General features: G+C 38.8%; 1 protein-coding gene across 1 annotated transcript; it reads left to right on the forward strand.

The window, feature by feature from the left end:
* Positions 1-8,738: 8,738 nt before the first annotated feature.
* avpr1a (arginine vasopressin receptor 1A) lies at positions 8,739-14,558 on the forward strand. Its single transcript, XM_002931618.5, has 2 exons — positions 8,739-9,956; positions 13,217-14,558. Exons 1-2 carry the CDS (start codon positions 9,014-9,016, stop codon positions 13,507-13,509), a joined length of 1,236 nt encoding a protein of 411 aa, XP_002931664.1. The 5' UTR covers positions 8,739-9,013; the 3' UTR covers positions 13,510-14,558.
* The last annotated feature ends 7,844 nt before the right edge of the window (positions 14,559-22,402 follow it).

The raw sequence follows: 22,402 nt of genomic DNA on the forward strand, positions 1-22,402 counted from the left end.
CAAGATAACCAGGCACTGATAGCCATTACAGCCAGCTTTAAATAGCCCAGGAGGAGTGTAAGAACACACGCTGTGCGTCTAAATGCATGTCGCCCTTACACCACGAATAATCGGCGTACGTCGAGACATGTTCGTTGGAACGCACGCGGTGCAACGCAACGTTCCAGTCACGACACGCACGGATGGAGGACTGCGCGACGAACATGGTGAGTATCCTTATAGGTGCCCTTTATTTTTACTGTCAACTGTACCTTAAATTGCAGTCAGGAACAACACCTTTCCTTTCCAGACACTTCCATTGAGGGCTCAGCTGAGAGAAGGCTGCAATGTAACAATTCTCTACTATTTCAGTAGCTGTGGTTTGAAAGGAAATTGGTTGACCCTGTCGTCAGGCATTTCTATCAACATTTTCTGAAAAAAATATGTTGGGAAATCAAAACATTTTCTGATGAATGAAGCAATATTTTTGTTTCAGTAAAAGCAAACGTTATACTTTCCTTGAATGGCAGGCATTCAAGTAACAGAAACCCTTTGGCTTAATGACATCTTCCAAAAAGGTAGACCCTGGGTGGAGGTTCAGTTAAAACCCCTGCAAACAGAGATTTTTCAGAAATAAAAAAGGTTAGTCTTCTTATGGCTCCTTTATTAAACACATTATGTGACATCTTTCAACTAAATATTTGGGTGGTATGGCATGCATGCAGGATATGGGTGTTCCCCCTAGATACCCTTCATTTGCAATTTAACTGGTAAACAGCAAGTGCCTATAGACCCAGTCAGTGCGCACTGCATCTTGAATCTTTCATCTCTTGAGTAAACATAATGAATTGGTGTAGGAAGCTAGTATATACTGTATGTGCTCAGGTCAGTGCAAGCACTTTGTTTATGGCATTCTGCATGTATATCATACCCCCTTTATTGTGCATTGCCTGGAGGTAGACAACTATAGAAGGAACTCTATGAACACAACTCTAAAATACAAAACGTATTCTAAATATAGTGGCTTTAGGACATTTTCCAAGAATTTAGACAAACACTCTGGTTGTCAATTGTTATTTTGCATTTTTTTTCTGCAGAAAAACATCTGTCATTTCTGAATTTATTGGGATATTGAGATGTTTAATTTCATAGCTATGCACTTCACTAAAGACTTTCCTAAAAAGGGTTTTTCAGCACTACATTCTAAGCAAACTTATTATAAAGTGGGAATGTTTTCCAAAAATAAATGACACATCAGTCAATCACACTGATTTCTAATACACTGGATTTCTGACTGGGTATGCTTACATACAAATAATGCCCTGAACAGTACGTAATAGGACAGAACAAAAGAAAGAAAGAGGAGCTCCCAAGAGGAGCTACACATACCACCACTTTTGAAAGATGTGAAAAATCTTTTATTTATTCCATATGAGAAAATATATTAAAAACGTACGCACATAAAACTAAAATAATTTTAGCACAAACGGTTGGGCAATGGTCTCAAAGCCTAGTGAAAATCTATATCCCGAAGGCTATCTGAGTATATCACAATCCTACAGGGGTTAAGTACACTTCTCAAAAAAATAAAGGGAACACTTAAATAACACAATGTAGCTCCAAGTCAATCACACTTCTGTGAAATCAAACTGTCCACTTAAGTAGCAACACTGATTGACAATCAATCACATGCTGCACAATCACATGCTGTTGTGCAAATGGAATAGACAACAGGGGGAAATTATAGGCAATTAGCAAGACATCCCCAATAAAGGAGTGGTTCTGCAGGTGGTGACCACAGACCACTTCTCAGTTCCTGTGCTTTCTGGCTGATGTTTTGGTCACTTTTGAATGCTGGCGGTGCTTTCACTCTAGTTGTAGCATGAGATGGAGTCTACAACCCACACAAATGGCTCGGGTAGTGCCGCTCATCCAGGATGGCACATCAATGCGAGCTGTGGCAAGAAGGTTTGCTGTGTCTGTCAGTGTAGTGTCCAGAGCATGGAGTCACTACCAGGAGACAGGCCAGTACATCAGGAGACGTGGAGGAGGCCGTAGGAGGGCAGCAACCCAGCAGCAGGACCGCTACCTCCGCCTTTGTGCAAGGAGGAACAGAAGGAGCACTGCCAGAGGCCTGCTAAATGACGTCCAGTGGGCCACAAATGTGCATGTGTCTGCTCAAACGGTCAGAAATATACTCCATGAGGGTGGTATGAGGGCCCGACATCCACAGGTGGGGTTCAGCTTACAGCTCAACACCATGTAGGACGTTTGGCATTTGCCAGAGAACACCAAGATTGGCAAATTCGCCACTGGTGCCCTGTGCTCTTCACAGATGAAAGCAGGTTCACACTGAGAACATGTGACAGATGTGACAGAGTCTGGAGACGCCATGGAGAATGTTCTGCTGCCTGCAACATCCCCCAGCATGACCGGTTTGGCAGTGGTTCAGTAATGGTGTGGGGTGGCATTTCTTTGGGGGGCTGCACAGCCCTCCATGTGCTCGCCAGAGGGAGCCTGACTGCCATTAGGTACCAAGATGAGATCCTCAGACCCCTTGTGAGACCATATGCTGGTGCGGTTGGCCCTGGGTTCTTCCTAATGCAAGACAATCCTAGACCTCATGTGGCTGGAGTGTGTGCATTGATGCTATGGACTGGCCTGCCCGTTCCCCAGACCTGAATCCAATTGAGCGCATCTGGGGCATCATGTCTTGCTCCATCCACCAATGCCACGTTGCACCACAGACTGTCCAGGAGTTGGTGGATGCTTTAGTCCAGGTCTGGGAGGAGATCCCTCAGGAGACCATCTGCCACCTCATCAGGAACATGCCCAGGTGTTGTAGGGAGGTCATACAGGCACGTGGAGGCCACACAGACTACTGAGCCTCATTTTGACTTGTTTTAAGGACATTACATCAAAGTTGGATCAGCCTGTACTTTAATTTTGAGTGTGACTCCAAATCCAGACCTCCATGGATTGATAAATTTGATTTCCATAGATCATTTTTATGTGATTTTGTTGTCAGCACATTCAATTATGTAAAGAACTAAGTATTTAATAAGAATATTTCATTCATTCAGATCTAGGATGTCTTATTTTTGTGTTCCCTTTATTTTTTTGAGCAGTGTATATTTGTTTGATAAAAAGAGCTTTACTAATGTGCCACCACTACATGAGGTTAGATATAATTAATCAAATAAGGCATATGCAAAGCCTTTACCTGTAACTTAGTTCCCGGGTACACACATCAGTGTGACAATACTGGCAATATACACACTGACAGCTACGTGTAATATCAACACATTATGAATGTACATGTGTACACCAGTGTAATAAACTATATATTATCATATAGTTTCCACACTATTAATATGTACTTTTCCACACTATTGGTACAAATTATTACCAAGGTGTAGGTAATCAGTCTCTCTTGAGGGCTGGCAGTCTTACTGTCAAGCTGGCTTTCACTGCAAAACTTCCCCGCTATGATGAACACCCAGCTGGTTTATTCTCTGCTAGGCTCCGACGGGCATGGAAACTGTGATGATTGGTGTCTTTAAACAGCTCCCAAACCAGCAATATAACCTGGAACAAAACAAGCAGGTGAACTACAGTTCTGATGACTAATTCACATCATCCATTTATTTAGAGAGATGTTACTGAACCTTTTTATATGAGAATAATGAGAAATTAGTATTGTCCAAATATATTTTATTGGTCCATTTGTTAAAGGTGATCATATCAGCAACCCTAAACTGCACAAATGTTCTTATAGAGCTTCTATGGCTTACTTACTAGTTAATAGAGCATAGCCCACATTTACCCTGAGATTGCCATTGTATTTATACTAGAGAAAGTAAAACACACAGTACTAGGCCACAGTCACATCCCTACAGGACAATTCATCTATAACTTTAAAACTAAGCTTCTCCAGAAAAGGACAGCTAACTCAGATAGCTGACATTGGTGCTGGATTTCATTAAATCTGTTTTTTTTTCCAGCAGCAATTTATTGTTATGGTTTTCTCTCCAGCCCTGTAACGCATCACAGTAGGCTCCATAATTACATCCACATGCAGATCATCAAATAACACGCTGAAGATCAGAACAAAGATGTATATTTTTTTTGCAGAACAGATCGATAAAAAAGCATCAGCTCAGACTCAATCCCTGTGATTTTATCTGAAAGTTTATTTTACATTAAAGCATGCAGCATTATTATCTAGCTATATTATCACAATATAAAAGTACTAAATCTAAGGCTATGGGATGTAATACTAAATCACTGTAAATATACTGTAAGTACATATTTTACATAGTGCTCTACATGACTCCAAAACATCTTGTACTTGTGATGGATTCTTAAAAGGTTTTGAGGACACATGCAGTGAAAATCCTGCTTTCTGCACAGCAGATGCAAACAATAGCTGGAGCACATGTTGCTGTTACATGATAGGTTTTATAGGGTTTACTGCATCTTTATTTTTTGATATTTAATGGATTTGGAGAACCTAATAAAGAACAACTGAACTTGTTGAGTATGAAAGTCACAATGGTAGCTTTATAATCTATGAGGCTTATGACCCCAGAAATCACCATGATAGAGTTAAAAGAGACATCCCCTAGCAGTATTGCTCCACTCAAATGTTGCTGTACCATACCACATTTGAAAAAGTGGAAAGGGGATACAACTAACCAATGCATAAAGCATGGTGGTGACATTTTTGGTCTTGCCCAATTTGTACCCCAAATAACATTCTCAATGAACAAAACTACTCCCCTTTAAACATGGTTGGAATGGCAGCATCAGGAATAAAGGACTAGATTTGGGTCACACTATGGTCCCAAAGCATTTCATAAGACACTGTGGCTCCCAAGTATTATATGACTGACACAGTGGCAGCTTCTGCCCTAAACCCGGCACAGACAATGACATCTTTGCCCCCAGGCCTACAGTCACCAGGGAAGTATGTTTGTGCTGCTGTGGAGATGCTTTAGGTAAATGAGTGAGAGGGAGATTTGGGGGTGGGGGTGTACACGTGAATGCATGCATGTGTGTGTGTGTGTGTGTGTGTGTATGCGCAGAAGTATGCAGTTACTGGCTTCATTGAGAGGTATAGTGAAGGATGTTGTTATGTAAAAGTGTTTTCAGAAGCACAGTGTCCTCAGTCACAGTAGTTAATTAAGTTTAGTTTCTTGTTTTCTCTTATTAACACAATGTTGTGTGTATGTATGTCTACTTTATATAGATCATAAATCATATGAATGATATGAATTATTTCCTGAACACTTACAGGTCATAAACAGAGAAATAGTGAAGTCATTTAGGAGAGAACTCCATTGAGTTTGCCACTCCTTTCATAATAACTTGTTTTGAATTCATTTTAAACAACTTACTCTCGTTAGCAAATGGTCTATAGCATGCAGCCTGATTAATGGGAAAGTGCATTGATTTGAACTATGGAATGCTGTGATTACAGCACAGGCATTATAGCCATAAGCACGTGTCTTTCAGTGAAGCAAACAAACTGATCTATGCTTTTCAAATAGATCAGATTATCTTGTTTCCTTGGAAAAGGAAATTCCACAATCAAGAGGAGAGAAAATCATTTTCCCAGTACCGTGGAAAAGTACCACTTCCAGCATGAGTGTAGGAGGAGAATGTGTATTTTACAGTTATCCAGTAATAATTCCTGTGATCATAGAAAATATAATGGATTTAGTAAATGCAATCACTATTGTGATTTGTAAATGTAATCACTATTGGAATGGAAATACATCAGTCTTAATAATATTCATTGCACTTTTGGATCTGACTCCTGAAACAATGTAGCAGTCAGAACCAAAGCACAGAGAAAGATAAAAACATACTGTTTTCAAAAGCATTTGCATTTACAAGTCAATGTAAAACCATATTAAACCATTTAAGCACTATATTTACATTTATATGATATTTGCTCATATGCTTTATATGAAGAGAGGAAATGGTGCTCTCTGCAAAGATCAAGGGACATTTCGCTCTATAAAAAGGCACGCACATATTTAGCAGAAGCTGATGTACCAGAATAGACAGAGAGGTATGTCTCCCTGGCTAGAGCCGGATCCTGCCATGTGACATTGCCATGCATAGCCTATGAAAGAGTTAATATTGCAGGACTGTATTTGGTTTGTGCTGATGCATATAAATATCCAGGGTGAGAGGAAACAGGATCCGCTATGACAGGGAATAAAGTATGTCTCACACATGATGAAAGATGACAACAAGGCAACTGGGACAAAGAAGAATGAAGTGAATTATTTCTTCTAACCCTCCTGATTATTGTTATGGACTTCATGGTGGTTTGTTACCCTCCACCTTTGCATTTTAGGCCTTGAAAATAATATTTAATAATTATTTACACTGTATCAGTAACTCATTCATCCTTTTAAAAGTCTTCAGGTAAGGGGTCACTAGGGACTGTTGCTGGACTCTAATTTAGCAATCACAGTTAGTATCTATTGGATATTAACATTTCCACTTGTAATATCATTAAAGCACACCTTTCACCCTGGCAAATATGTTTAAAGCAGAGCTGTAAATGAATCCCATCATACACATAAGGCTAGGTGCCCCAGGATAGAGTGTACAATTGACACCTTCTCACATTATAGCTGCACCCACACAAGGGAAACCCCTATTTTTTCCAAGCACATCACATATTAACCAATTGTCTCAGAGGTGACCAGTCACTAAATGGGCATATGAGCTAATTGTATCAAGTACAATTTTAAATACAGCAATAATGACAAGTTTTTTTGATGCCCTTTTTAATTTGGTGATCATGTCTTTGTTAAGTCCACAATTAATAATGTCACCCTATCCCATTTTACATGTTATTGGAAAGGTCACTTGCATGGAATGTTAATGGCATTTAATCTTCTATAAAACTGCCACACATGTACCCCTAGCTCCCCAAAATTAAATCTAGACGCAAAAGGTTTTCCTTATTAAGTATCCTCATCACATGGAAATAATGAAATTAACGTGCACATGACCCACACCATGTATAATGTAGTTAATTGAATAATTTACATTTCAGGGATCCAAAAGAAGCCCAATTGCCAACTGTGAGGGAGGGGCAAAAAAATTACAGAAGGTGGTCCAGATTTCACCCCTTTCTAATTGGTGGGTCAGGCCAGAAAGAAAACAGAAAAACACTTCAACTTAAGCCATATTATTGTTGTATATTAATACTTATACACTTACAACAATAATATGGCTTAAGTTTCTGTGTCCTCTATATTTAGCTGAGATATATTCTCTACAGATGTTAATCATCTTAACTGAAAGTGACTGCTAATTGTACCTAGCCCTATAAGAAGTGAGGTGACCTACAATACCAGGGGACCATACAAATTAAAAGCAAGTGAACAAACGCTGTAAAGTACCGAATAAATGTGTTGGCACTTTATAAATAAAGGCATTAATTACTTTTTCCCAGAACTGGGTGGTAAATAATGCCTTTAGTGGGCTGAAATGACTTTAAATTTAATTAAACCCATTATTCCTTTTATAGACTTAGGCAGGGATGACTAATTTTTTTTACCTGGTACAATTGCCTTGCAAATCAACTGATAGGTATGGGGTCCTCCCTATCCCTCTACCTGGGCCCTGTATTTGAAAGAAATTGGCAACATATTAGCCTTTTCTATGGAAAAGCAAAGGAGCTTGTGTAACAATGCAGGTCAATGTATTTGCTACTGCACAACTAAAATACCTTACTGCTAATTTTTCTGCAGTCTTACATATTCTACATTGAAGAAAAATATGCCAGTTTTGCTTATCGCTGCCCATGGGCATTTTTCTGTGCATGCACTACACACCACCCCATGAAAGATTTAGTCCTACTAAGCCATACAGTATGTCTCTGTAGCTGCACATAGAAAGGAACACCAAACACAGGAGAAATACTGATTTACCTAATGTTTTACTGGATTCAGTGTTTGTTCCTATCACTGTGGGTGTAGAGCAGTAAAGCTTAATTACACCAATATTGCATGCAATCTCACATAGTAAAGTGCAATGAAGTGCACAGAACAGCAACTGCTCCCCTAAACGCCTCCAAATACTAAGTAAAGTGCTATTCCGCCCCTACCCTGGGAAGTGTATATTGTGTTTGCCCACTGGATTTATTCTTCCCAGTAACATGTTGCATTGCTGATATTTCATTTCAAGTCCCATTAGGGAAGAAAGGAACTGAGCTACAGGGAGTTCTGATTCTTTTGGGATCCTTAGGAAATTCACATGGGGTAGAATAAAAAAAGGAGAAATAAATCCAGTGCTCCCTAACACCCATATGTAAATACTCCTATGTGCTGCAAGAACATAAATGTGCCACCGATGTGACAACGTTTTCCCGAGTCCTGTAACCAGGACAGATAAAGCAGAGGTTTCTATGTATTATTCTAAATTCCCTAAAGTTAACTATAGGTCATCAAGTCTCAAATAATTGCTAACGCGAGAAAGGAGATCTCTGTGCCTGAAATTCCATGTTCGGAACTGTTAGCCCCTTGATATACACGCCATTAGGATGCAAAGAAATGTCCCTAGCGCTAACATTGCCCTTGTATCTGAACTGATTTATTATAGGGTGCAGGACCAATGAGGGGGAATGGGCAGCCGACTTTATGAATGGAGCAAGAACACCGCCTGCACACGTTACGGCACATTCCTGCTCTACAAACACTGCTGTTCATACAGATGCGCCTTTTTGCTGCTGTTTATTTTCTGTCTGCGCTCGGGTACTGGGAGGGGACAGAGCGGATAATATGAGGATATAGCCCATGTGGAGCAGCTATAAGATTTGATGAACAAGTGGGCATGACTCCAGCCTGTGAGTCAGATGCCTGACAGCCCCCTAGTACACAAGTATATCTGCCGCTTCTCAGCGCCGGGCGCATTTGCCCCAGAAGGCAGCTTAGTAGGCGGCAGCGCATCTTGCTCATTAAACAGCACCGACAGAGTTGGCCAGTGAGCAACTGGCTGTGGTATCATGGATCTGACCCATTCGTCTGAGAGCCAGCAGGACTCTAACTTGGCAGCCCCAACTGAAGATTGCAGCCCAAACTCAACTCTGTTTAACAGCAGCAGCAGCCAAATAGACCCGACTGCAGACCCCTACGTTCGTAATGAGGCGCTGGCAAAGATCGAGATCGCCATACTAGCCATCATCTTTGTGGCCGCAGTGCTGGGCAACTGTAGCGTTCTGATTGGGCTCTACAAATCGAAAAAGAAAACGTCCAGGATGCACCTCTTTATCAAGCACCTGAGCCTGGCTGATCTGGCGGTGGCATTTTTTCAGGTTCTGCCCCAGTTGTGTTGGGAGGTAACCTACAGATTCCGGGGTCCGGATATCTTGTGCCGAATTGTGAAGCATCTGCAGGTGTTCGGTATGTTCGCCTCTGCCTATATGTTGGTGGTGATGACTGCTGACCGCTACATAGCCATCTGTCACCCCTTAAAAACCCTTCAGCAGCCCACTAAAAGGTCCTATGTGATGATCATCAGCGCCTGGATCATCAGCTTCCTTCTCAGCATCCCGCAGTACTTCATCTTCTCCTTCAGCCCGGTTAACGGGTCCGAGGTGTATGACTGCTGGGCTCATTTCATTCAGCCTTGGGGTGCAAGGGCTTATATTACCTGGATGACAGCTAGCATCTTTGTGGTGCCTGTGGCCATCCTCACCACCTGCTATGGTTTTATCTGCTACAACATCTGGAGGAACATACAGTGCAAGACTAAGAGAGAGGAGAATGAGGGGAGGAAGAGTCACGGACTATTGTCCACCTCAGTGAGCAGCGTGAAGACCATCTCCCGGGCCAAGATCAGGACTGTAAAAATGACTTTAGTGATAGTGACTGCCTACATCCTCTGCTGGGCTCCTTTCTTCATTGTGCAGATGAGGTCGGTATGGGATAAGAATTTCGAATGGACTGGTAAGTGGCAGCTCAAGAGTTTGTTGTTGATACTAAAAGGGCAGGAGAAAAGTCCCAACATTGTCATTTGGTGTCTCCTGAATAATGTAGGCTTGGGAAAGTCTCAGCTGATGGGTGCAGAAACTTTTTCCCCTTAATAATACTATGTTAAAACCTGCAAACTGATTGGCTGTGCTTGTTTCCATATGAATGGAGCTGCAGCCCATCATGCTAGGAACATTTGGTAATATTAGCAAAGCTGCATCATCTCATTGTGACAGCAAAAACAACAAGCTCAATATCTGTACTTATCATTTTTGGCAGAGATTGGTTCCAGGCAATGTACTAGTTGGATGAACCAAGATTTCTTTCTTTTCTTTACAAGAAAACAATTGTGGTAATTATATTATTGTCTTGGGGGGTGTAAAGCCTCCATTTTGTCTTTCACAAATAAATAGATAAGGAACAGTTGATTCATAAACTTCAAAAGAATAGCAGGTGGATATACATCACACACAGAAAAACCTGGGAGGATAGAGTCAGTACAAGAGGAAAATGAGAGCAATATTCTGAATTAGTGAAGGGATTCTGTTATTATACACTACAGACATTATAGCTTTGTTTTAGGAAATGTAAGTAACATGCATACTGCATACTGTACTTTGATTAATTATATTTTCAGTATCCTGAAATATATACAATTACCAGTTTATGTTATGCTTTAATACCAGCAGAAGCTGAGAATACAGACATTATAGATACAATGGAGGGGGAGCTAGAAAGAAGTAGCAATTCTTACCCATATAGGCAGCTCTAGGCTGTTGATGAGATATGGATATATGCAACTACTGAACTACACCTAACCTGTTGGGAGACTGTTTTATAAAAAATTTTCTCATACTATAACTTCCACTGCACTTACACCACATTACGACAATGTCCTTAAAGGGGGACTACCTAAACAATTAAAGTATAATATATGCTTCACATACTGAAATATGAAATTCCTAAATATAATCAATTAAAAGTTTTGACCTGTTTTCGAAATAATCAAGTTACTCTTCACTATCCCCCTCTCAGCATTTGTCTTTCTTCATTGTCTCTTCATATGGGAGTTTAGGAGTCTGATTTTAAATGACAGATCCAATATATTGTTTAGAGGGGGTTCTTTTTTCCCAGAACAGATAGTGAATCAAGTTGCTATTTCATTCCTCAGGACAGTGGTGCTTTTTAGGAAAAAATGCACTTGCCTTTCCCAGGTGTCCTCAGTGCAGACATAGACTGTATATTAACGTACTGATGTGCTGCACATGCATCTAAGGCTAAGCAATCATTTTGTCATTGCCCTGGTAGACTTGCATATACAACAGTGGGCAACACTCAAATGGTGGAGCAAAGATCACTGGTTTTAGTATCCATATGGTATTGGTTTTAGTATCCATATGTTATATGAGTTTCTTTCCTAAGTGGGACCTTGATGCAAATAAGGTACCAATTCAATAATTAGGGGGTGGATGTAGCAAGGTCCCAAACCCAGTAGTAGAGACCAGTGATCTATTCTAAAGTATTACAATATGCATCTGTGTTTGAGATACAGACACTGTGGCAACAGTCCAGTCACTATGTTTGCCCTATAAGGGTGAAGAGACACAGAGCAACTTAGTAGCAGCTACTTGTCACGGCTACTAAATGCCAGAAAATACCCTGCCATAGACAATACTTAGAATTGCCTCTGCTAAAACACACGTAGAGACAATTATGAGTAAATGATCAGCATTGTCTATTTTAGTAGCTGTGACAAGTAGCTGCTACAAGTAGCACTTTGGTAGAAATAATATAAACGCAAACTATCTACTGAATGGTAGTGTGTTGGGGGTTTCCTTAATGGAGAAGGATCTAGGGGTTTTTGTTGATAACAAGTTGTCTAATTCCAGGCAGTGTCATTCTGTGGCTACTAAAGCAAATAAAGTGCTGTCTTGTATAAAAAAGGGCATTGACTCAAGGGATGAGGACATAATTTTGCCCCTTTATAGGTCCCTGGTAAGGCCTCACCTTGAGTATGCAGTGCAGTTTTGGGCTCCAGTCCTTAAGAAGGATATTAATGAGCTGGAGAAAGTGCAGAGACGTGCAACTAAACTGGTAAAGGGGATGGAAGATTTAAGCTATGAGGTTAGACTGTCGAGGTTGAGGTTGTTTTCTCTGGAAAAGAGGCGCTTGCGAGGGGACATGATTACTCTGTACAAGTACATTAGAGGGGATTATAGGCAGATGGGGGATGTTCTTTTTTCCCATAAAAACAATCAACGCACCAGAGGTCACCCCTTTAGATTAGAGGAACGGAGCTTCCATTTGAAGCAGCGTAGGGGGGTTTTCACGGTGAGGGCAGTGAGGTTATGGAATGCCCTTCCTAGTGATGTGGTAATGGCAGATTCTGTTAATGCCTATAAGAGGGGCCTGGATGAGTTCTTGAACAATCAGAATATCCAAGGCTATTGTGATACTAATATCTACAGTTAGTACTAGTGGTAGTATTTATAGTTTATGTATGTGAGTGTATAGATTGGTAGGTGTGCGTTAGGTGTGCTGGGTTTACTTGGATGGGTTGAACTTGATGGACACTGGTCTTTTTTCAACCCTATGTAACTATGTAACTATGTGTGTCTTCACCCTAAAGATTTTTCTTTTGACCCTGCACTCTAGAAACAAATGCATGTGCATACAAACCACCCTTTATGTACACAATTTAAATTGACATGCTATCCCTAATCAGACACAATTAGACAAATGAAAGAAAATAATTTCTGCAATAAACATTATTTCTCATTTATTTCATACCCCTGATATCATTTCATTGAGACTGACTAATGACAGTCCATTGCAATTATATAATCTCTTCCTACTGTTGGCACATATTGTGAAATAGGTTCCTTTCAGTATAAGGCACCGGGTAAAGCTCAGACTGGAAAAAATAACCGAACAAAATGTTACTGATGAGCAAATTATGATGTCACTAATATTCTGCACTTACTTTATTTATACAGTCCATTGGCTGTTATTAAACTAGAATTCCCTACATGACTAGGCAGCCTTGGCCCCTGAGTGGGATGCTGGGAAGTAAATGCCATCAGCAGCTGGAATATTGTACATTAAGCAGTATTCTTAAAGTACTCTTGCCATGATTAATTTTACAAAATATGGCACGTGAATTAGCGCAAGATAAATTACACTGAACTGACACAGTAAAATAAGAAATATTTCATGATGTGTTTTATCTCCTCTAGATTCAGAAGACATTGCGACCACCGTGACAGCGCTCTTGGGCTCTCTGAACAGTTGCTGCAACCCTTGGATATACATGTTCTTCAGCGGGCATCTCCTGCAAGATTTCATACACAGCTTCCCCTGCTTTCAAAAAATCAAGCAAACTTTTAGCAAGGAAGATTCAGACAGCAGCACCCGCAGGCAAACCTCATTCACGAGGATCCAGACAAGAAGTCCCACTAACAGCACTCATACCCTGAAGGAGTCCCCCAAATCCAGCAAGTCTATCAAATTCTTGCCCATTCAAACCTGAAATTGTCACCTATAGAAAAAAATAATTCTAAAGAAAGCAAGACAGCCATATACTATTAAATCAGAAATGGGTGATCCAAGGCTATCCATATGCTTCTGTACTACAATTTCCATCATTCTACAGCAGAAAATAAAAATCCTGTGGGCTGTAGTTCACAAGCAGATGGAGGGCTGAGATGCAGACTCTCTTATCTAAAACATTGTGTGTTGTTCACAAACTTTATTTACTAGTAAATGTGTAAACAAGTGATGTGTGGAAAGGATGTTCACCACATAGTCCTAAAACTAATGTTATTCTCTAAGTTCCAGCAGCCAATAATAGCCAGTTTAACAATGATCTGAATGGCACAAGTTGGGCAGCCCCAGTTTCTAAACAAAATCCTACGTACTGTATACTGAATATTTTCCATATTCTGTACAAAGCTTCATAAAGTTTTTAACACTTTTTAGAAACACAGGATTAGAAACACAGAACATAGTGGGAGTGCAACCCCAGGTACTGACACTAGATTGTGGCTTAAGGAATTTCTGAGCAGTAGTTGTGTGTTATCAGCAGTATCTAAATATCTGAACACTGCAGATTGTTCTCCAAGTCTGCTTCATAAGATTCCCTCCATTCAAAATGCAAACATAAAAGAAGCAGCACCCTAATGCATCACATGAGGCAAAATAAAGGTCCAACTAACTGCCACCTATTCCTGTGGATTTGCCCTAGATTTACTTACATCACCTTAGTTCCATCCTGACAGCTTTTATTCCTTACAATTTGCTTACCTGACATTCAAGGACAATGACACCAGTAAGTAGAGTATTTGCTGCTTTGGCATTGCAAGTGCTTGCTCTTACAGTTACTCAAGCTTAAATTTCATTTAATTTAAAACAGTAACTAAAAGGAAATTCATCACTTTTTTAATATATTTTTATATCTTTAATTTTCACATAGTGTAACACCAGTTAAAAAATGAACAGTTTAATGATATATACATACAGGTATGGGTCCTGATGTTCAGAATGCTTGGGACCTGGGATTTTCCAGATAAGGGATCTTTCTGTAATTTGGATTTCCATACCTTAAGTCTACTAAAACATAATTTAAACACGAAATAGGCCCAATAAGATTGTTCTGAGAGAGAGAGAGAACTGCACACTCAGGGACTTGACGCAAAAGAAAAAAAGTTTATTGAAAAAGCTCAGTTATATATATATATAATATTGTTTGTAAATGAACAGTTTTATCAAAATGTAGTTACATTAAGACTATAGGTTTGGAGGTTAATGTACATAGAAGAACTAAAGCATGAGTGTCCCTTAGAGTAACATACTGCAGAACAAATATGAATTGTGCAGGCAGTGCATTTGTCACAGAGATTTATCAGGGATTTTCAACCTGTGATTCTTCAACTGTTACTGAGCTGCAGCTCCCAGAATCCCTTGACATCTAACAGCCGCCAGGGGATACAGAGAATCCCTGCCTTGTACAGTATGTGTATAACCTTTTTCACAGAATGGGAAATGTTCCCTTCAGAAATTCCCAAGAACTAATATAAACCAATAATTTAATTAAAGCTAAGGACCATTTTAGTGAACTCTGTGAAAAGTGGTTGTATGGCATGTGATACTGGGTATAAACAGTTGGCTTTCAGTGCTCAATGTATTTCTGAACCTTTTTCATGTTTTAATGCAGTTTCCTGAAGTTTTCTATGGTGTGCTAAATATCTGTATTTTGTGAATAATTTTATTTGTAATATATTTCATACTTGATACATTTCTTTTCCTTTTTGGATATCTGATTATTGTTTTTATACCATTTATCCATTTTTTACAATAAAAATACATGGCCCGACCCATCTAACGTTGCACGGCTTGGCCCCTGGACCATATTGATATATGGCCACCTTAACCAGATCTCAGATGTGCAGGATTATCCAGCGGTTGACTAAGTTCTAACCATGCTTTGCTATTCTCATTGTACTGTAGAACCGAGTGACCAAATTTAAAGACACATTTGATTATTCTTTTGACTCTGGGATAAAAGACAAGTCACTGAAATACCTCTTGAATATTACTTTAGTTACACCCCCAAATATCACTCTTCTTAACTAATAAATATCATGTTTACAAATAACTGTCATATCAATGTATGACAGTTTGAAATAACCAGGAGCACAATTTGTATAAGCCATTAAGCAATGTGTAGTTTTTTTGCATTTTTATTTGTAAAGCATTCCATTAAATCAGTTGCCATCTCCCAGAACCCCAATAATGCCATCATAAATTGCTTTCATTTGGTGCCATCTCAAGAGGGGAGGGTGACATTTTTGGTTGTGTAGGCTAACAATAGAAGACTTTTCATTGGAAAACTTACAACTGCATTATGTATGAATAGATAGAAGTTGGCCTTTTTTTTGCTGAGGCTAACCACCCCTTAATCTTTACTAATCCTCACCTATGCGCCACTCAGATAGATATCTCAATGTTTAGGACTTCAGCACTCTTTGTCAGTATTGTAAATTCCTAATAATAAAGCTTTAAGTAAAAGTTGTTAAATGTTATTGAAATTCCTTCATTATAACAGTATTTTAATGACCTGACAAAATTATTGACAGTTGGGAAAATGCCGATGAGTTATTTCTTGTCTTTCTCTATGAAAGAAGCATACAATTCCAGATCATAGATGTCTCTATTTGACAGTTTAATTATTATATTAGGCAGACTCCAAGACAGAGTTTTTATTAGTTGCTTAGATTTTGCCGTAGAAGGTTTATACACCAAAAAAGGTGAGCTTGTGGTGTTTTTAATCCTCTCTTGCAGTGTTACAGAAAATATTTCATTTTAATGTTTTTGTACAAGTGCTCAGTGCTATGCAAATACTGCAGATAAGATTCTTGTCTCAGCCAAACAGTATTTGGATCAGTTTTAGGGTAGGGCAGGAAGGGGGATTTGTCCTGGGTTCCCAGCATCACATGCAGTATTTAAGGGGCAGAAAGGTACTGTGTAATATATATATAATTGCATTGTTTAGACATTTTCATTTGGCTCCAACAATGTCATGCCGTTTTATAAATCATCACCGCTGAAAATAAATGCTGTGCCACTAAGCATTCCAAGTGTAAATCGGTGTCCACCTTGTGGCCCTGCAGATGCTGTGAGTTGCTCGTCCCCCTATTTATATAATTTTTTGCCTAATCACATAGAAAGCACAGCCATCTTGCATTGCTGTGGCCCTGTCTACTCTATCTTCTGCCTTGTATTTGAAATATATATTACATTATTTATTAAACACCATCCACTAAAATTATATTTTGTCACAAAATGTTGTTTATTATCATTTCTTATTATTTATAAACTTACAATGTATATGCATCTTTTTAAACATTTTCTATATTTTCCAGAATGTTTATAAGGTTTCACTCTCATTGATAATTAAAATTCATATTAATTACATAAAAGCTTTGTGTTAAAGACATTCCACTTTTTGGAATTTGGCTGAATACAGATTTATCATGTGAAAGTATAGTGTGTGCACTTTGTTATTTATACAAAAGATAAATATATATATATATGTGTGTGTGTGTGTGTGTGAGAGCAATTAAATGATTTTAAATGTAAAAAGCATTAGTTGTTTACCTTTATAAACTCAATCCTTGGTAAGTTTTGGTGTAATGAAGTATAATAAAAGAGCCCTGGAACAGGCTGCTAAGTTTCCAACTCGGGAAAAAAAACCTGTGCAACCACATCCAGAGAATTAGCAGATGTGATAGTTGTTTAGTGACACCATCCTGTGCTGCACTAGGCAGGATAGGCACAATGAAACAAGGGACCAGAATACTGTGATAGAACCTTTAAGTACATATGGACATTAGCTTGTAAATTTTGGCAGCAGTCAGTTCACTGTTTAAAGATACCTGTCACCCCCAAATGGTTTCCTCCATCAGAGGTGCAGGCTAATTGAGCCCACACTCCACTCAGGGGAAACAAGTTTTTTGTTCTTTTGTGCTCTATAAGCCAGCACCTCTGGTGGATGAAACAATTTGGGGGTGACAGGTACCCTTTAAGACATGTCATAAACACTACAACATTTTCCATATAGACCTATAAAACTGTGGCCTGCAAGTAAGGCCACCGGCAGAGTAGGAAGTTACAAGGACAGCATGGGTGGCTTCCAGTTTAGATGTGTATCAAATAGGGATGCACTGAATCCACTTTTTTGGATTTGGTCATACCCCAAAATCCTTCATAAAGGATTCAGACTAATACCGGCGCCGGCATTTACGTTAAAAAAAAGTCACATGATTTTTAGGGTTTGGATTTGGTTCGACTGTGTATTCAGCCGAATCCTGGTTTTGGTGCATCCTTAGTATCAAATGGTGAGCAAAGTAAGCCTGTAATGTATATAAGCCATTTAGAAAAGTCTCATTTCAAAAGCATTGACATAAGCAGGGATTAAATGTTAGCAAAGCCATCATTAGACAACACCTTCACAGAAAACTATTTCTTCATTAATACTGGACTAGTTAATTTAATAACTGAAAAACAAACCTTTTTTGGGGCTGGATGACTTTTATTTTATTTGCATTTGTTTTTTCTTGAAGAATAGTAGTTACAAAATCACAGATAACACATTACTTTGTCACCCATTTGTCTTTTTATGTTAGCTGACAGGACAAATGCTTTCAGTTGAAAAGCGTAACCATAGATCAGCTGTCCTTTAACCTACCAGGGGCACGTTTGCTTGTCAACATCAGAGTAGGCTTTAGGCCAGCTTTATGCACTGTGACATGCATTCACCATAAACCTGATAAGCTTATGTTCCAACTTTACATTTCTACATATAACTGCTGAAGTTATAGTTTATAGGAGGTCTATTGAAGAAATAAAAATTATATTATAAGCGTCACCTCCAAAATAAGAAACTGAAGGGCAGATTTACTAAAATTCCATAATTTCTAATTTTTTTCATTTTCAAATTCAACTAAACTCATATGTCTAATATTTAATAAAAAGTCGCTGTGAGAAAAGTTGTACCATACTTGACTTTTAAAAAAAAAAAAAATCCCCAAAAAAGTTGGGACAAAAAGTTTTCAGACAAAACCCAGGGAAATTTCTAACGTTTTGAGACAAAAAAAGCAACTTTAAGGAAAGAGAAGGGGCCTTTGCCATTGATTTCTACATACGTTTGGCAAGTTTAAACTGGTGAATTGTCAAATTCAAATATTTAGCCGTTTAGACGCATAGTAAATCTCAGAAAAGTTGCAAGATTTTTTCTCAGATTTTTTACGCTAAAAATTCAATCCGAGTGTAAAATAAAAAACTGGTTAGTAAATGGGCCCCAAAAAGTGATCAATTCAAATTTACGTACCATTTAGGAAATAAAGAAGCCTCTCTCCGCAATCTGTTTCTCTTTTTTCAAAAAGTTCCTGGGAGTGCCAGATAAGGGCTGTGATTAGCTATTTGGTACCTCCTATGTGGACTGGCAGCCTACAGGAGGCTCTGTTTGGCTTTACACTGGGTTTTATGCAATCAAAACTTGCCTTCAAGCCAGGGATTCAAAAATAAGCACCTGCTTTGAGGCCACTGAGAGCAACATCCAAGGGGATGGGGAGCAACATTTTGCTCACAAGCCAATGGCTAAGAAACACTGGCCTAGATGATGTACTAGAAAAATCCTGTTTCTCTACATTCAGGATTTGTGGCAGAGTCAATTATTTTGTAAGATTTTGTTTGTGCTGAAGTCTGTTATTTGAATGAGTTCTAATACATCTGCTAGGAAATAAAGCCCCACCTTAAAGATGTATTGGACCTACGTATTAATCAAAAGCTGACCCTGACTTCTGTATAAAGAGAATGAACGTTGATGTGGGGGATAGTGAAGAGGAACTTAATGATTCCAAAAACGGGACAGAATTTTTATTTGATTATATTTAGAAAGTTTCATATTTTCATGAGATAAAGCTTAGATTTAATTTTAGTGATAGTTCCCCTTTAGGCAAATTATTCTTTCTTCATTTAGCCAAAACTACTACTTGTAATATTAGCTTCAGGACAATACAGGGTTCCCACATTGGCCAACATCAATAGGCACAGTTAACTTGCCCTACAGAATTAAGTGCAGATATCATTTTCAGGCCACCCATACTGGGAGGGAGCACCCGGTTTACGTGGCCAAGTTAAGATGCATGCACATAATGAGTGAGTGCAACAACCAGGCTCCTCCCTGGTGCAGGCAACCTAGCACTGGTAGGGGCTACATTTTTTAATAAATATTGTTTTCCCCAACTGGAGTGCATGCTCTATTAGCCATCACCTCTCAATAGGGTTCAGTGGTGACAGGTGCCCTTTAATATGTCCAATAGTTTAGTCATTTCCAGTTTGTGGGGTATTAAACAGAATTAATTAGATACATTATTTGTGTATTTGCATACATGTACATGCAACACTTAAGGCATACATTTATTCCAGGGCTCTCTTGCATGCATGACCCCAATTCTTTGCACCTAGTAAATGTTTCAAAAAATGTAATTTTGTGCTTTGCACTTGTGTTTGTAAATGAGCCCTTATTGTTACAAGGTTCAGGGGGTTCTACTGTATACAAAACAAAAAGGCAGATATTGGGTTACACATATGCACAGGCAAAATGTCTGCCTTAATCCAGCAGCCCAAAACAAGCATGTCTGCTTTCACTATACTGTTTGTGCTGGAATAGAAAAAGCAAAACTGCTGGTTGGTTGCTGTGGTTGCAAAACTAAGGCAGTGTTTTTACTTTGTTTCTGTGTTTTTTTACTTGCAAGATTATTGTGAAGCTGTGGTACAGAACAAAAAATATAAAAATACAATTTTTACTAAAATAATGTGCATGAAGCAAGCTTATTTTTATTTACCAGTAGTGGCTTCATGTAAACTATGTAAGGTTACGTAGGGCCCCATAAGGCCACCAAGAGCTTGTGAAAGTGCACTATTCCTTGTTGTGTCCCCAAAATCTCTCCTCAGCGGATATTTTTTACATAAACTCTGGAAAGCTTTTTAGTTCCCATGAGTACTAGTAAGGTCAAACAAAAGTAGACATTGTAAGCTAAACTCAGTTTTACAAAGTTTGTCAAAATGTCAGTTCCTCATCTGATTTTCATTAATAAAACAGCTTGGCTCCAAATCTGCAAACAAACTATTGTTGAATCCCCCTGTGGGACAGTTTCCTCTATAAGAGCATTAAGTATTTGGTTTTATTTTATAAAATATGGTTTCTGTTTCTTACAGCAAATACAGAATCAATTACACTGAAAATGTTTGTTTAAAATAATAGAACCCAATTTATTGGACTGGACCACCTAAGAGGACCCAGAGCAGTTGCAGGGGTTGTCCAGCCTAAAAAATCAATCAATTGCTCCATGCACACCTACTAACTACAAAAAGGCAGCAAACGGTATGTTTAACATATAATGCTCTTTATATTGTAAATATTCACAAAACAGTAAATACAATTATAATGCATAATATACATACCACCAGTTGGACAAAATGTAATAAAACAGAAAAAGCAGACACATTAGGATTGAGAAAACCCCAACATTCCGGAACACAGTCCTTTGTCAAGGGGATTCTGATGTGCAGGCATTCTATGCAAGTTTATATACCGATAGGACACACCTCGTTTGGTACTGCAAGCGCGTGAAAAAAAGCAAGTGACGTCACTTCCTTTATGTCAGTTCCGCTGATTTCAGCGTTAAAGACGTGGTAAAAAATTTTCGCGAGTCAGAATAGTGGTGCATCAGAATAGTCGCAGGCAGAGAAAACTGACAAAAAAGCTAAAAACATAGGGCCTGATTCACTAAAGTGCGATTTAACGTGCGCTATTTATAGCGTGTGTTAAAAATTTTACCGCGTCTTAATTTTGGCGATTTTTCGCACGATTCACTATAAGCATACTCGCGCTTTTTTACGCGCGATATTGCATGCGTTATTTAACTCGCGAAGACTATTTCAATGCGGTATTTGCTGGTACATGTGCTAAATTACGCCCGCGAATAGTCACCGCATATGAATGGTAGCTTAGAAATAGTGTATAAAAATTGTCGCCGCATATAAATGGTGTATATAAATATTAGCCACATATAAATGGTAGCATATAAATGGTATCATATAAATAGTAGATGCTTATAAATAGTAGCCACTAGTGATGAGCAAATGTGTTCTGGTTATCTTTAGTGAAAATTAGCAAATCTTTCGAAAGATCCACGAAACGGCAAAAAAATTGTTGCTGTGACTATTATTTTTTGACGCTTGTATAAATTTTTGTATGTGCGGTGAATTTTTGCGTGGCAAATTTTTTCAGGCGTTTTGCCATTGGCGGATTGTTTTGCGAAACGCATGAAAAAATCTGCCGCAAAAAAATTCAACGCACGTCCAAAAATTCGCTGCGAATCCATGCCTGCTGAAACATTTCATCACTTGTAGCCAAATATAAATAGTCGCGCAAATGAACGCATGCCATGTTAGCCATACATGCCAATACTTGCAGAAAATTACTGTATTAAAAATGACCATTTCCCTGCAAACTGGCGGCTGCGTCACTCTAGGGGAAACACATACTTGAATAAATAACACTGTAAGTCCATATTTTATTGCAAAAAATCATTTACTGTACTTTTGTATAATTTTTCGCCTGCCTGTAGTAGGTGTTAATTTTCGCATAGCCGAATGCGATATTTAGCACGCAAAAGTTATAGTGAATCATGCAATCATATTCTTTTCAGCACGGAAATGAACGTATGCGGTAAAACTAGCGCGAGAAATACTGCATGCGAAAATGCGACTTATCGCATGCGGTAATGCTGTAGTGAATCGCGTGCTAATTGTCGCGTCTTTTTTACCGCAAAAAAGCGTGCGATAAACTTTAGTGA

The sequence above is a fragment of the Xenopus tropicalis genome, chromosome 3 (assembly GCF_000004195.4).
Source record: "Xenopus tropicalis strain Nigerian chromosome 3, UCB_Xtro_10.0, whole genome shotgun sequence".
In the NCBI taxonomy this organism is placed as follows: Eukaryota; Metazoa; Chordata; class Amphibia; order Anura; family Pipidae; genus Xenopus; species Xenopus tropicalis.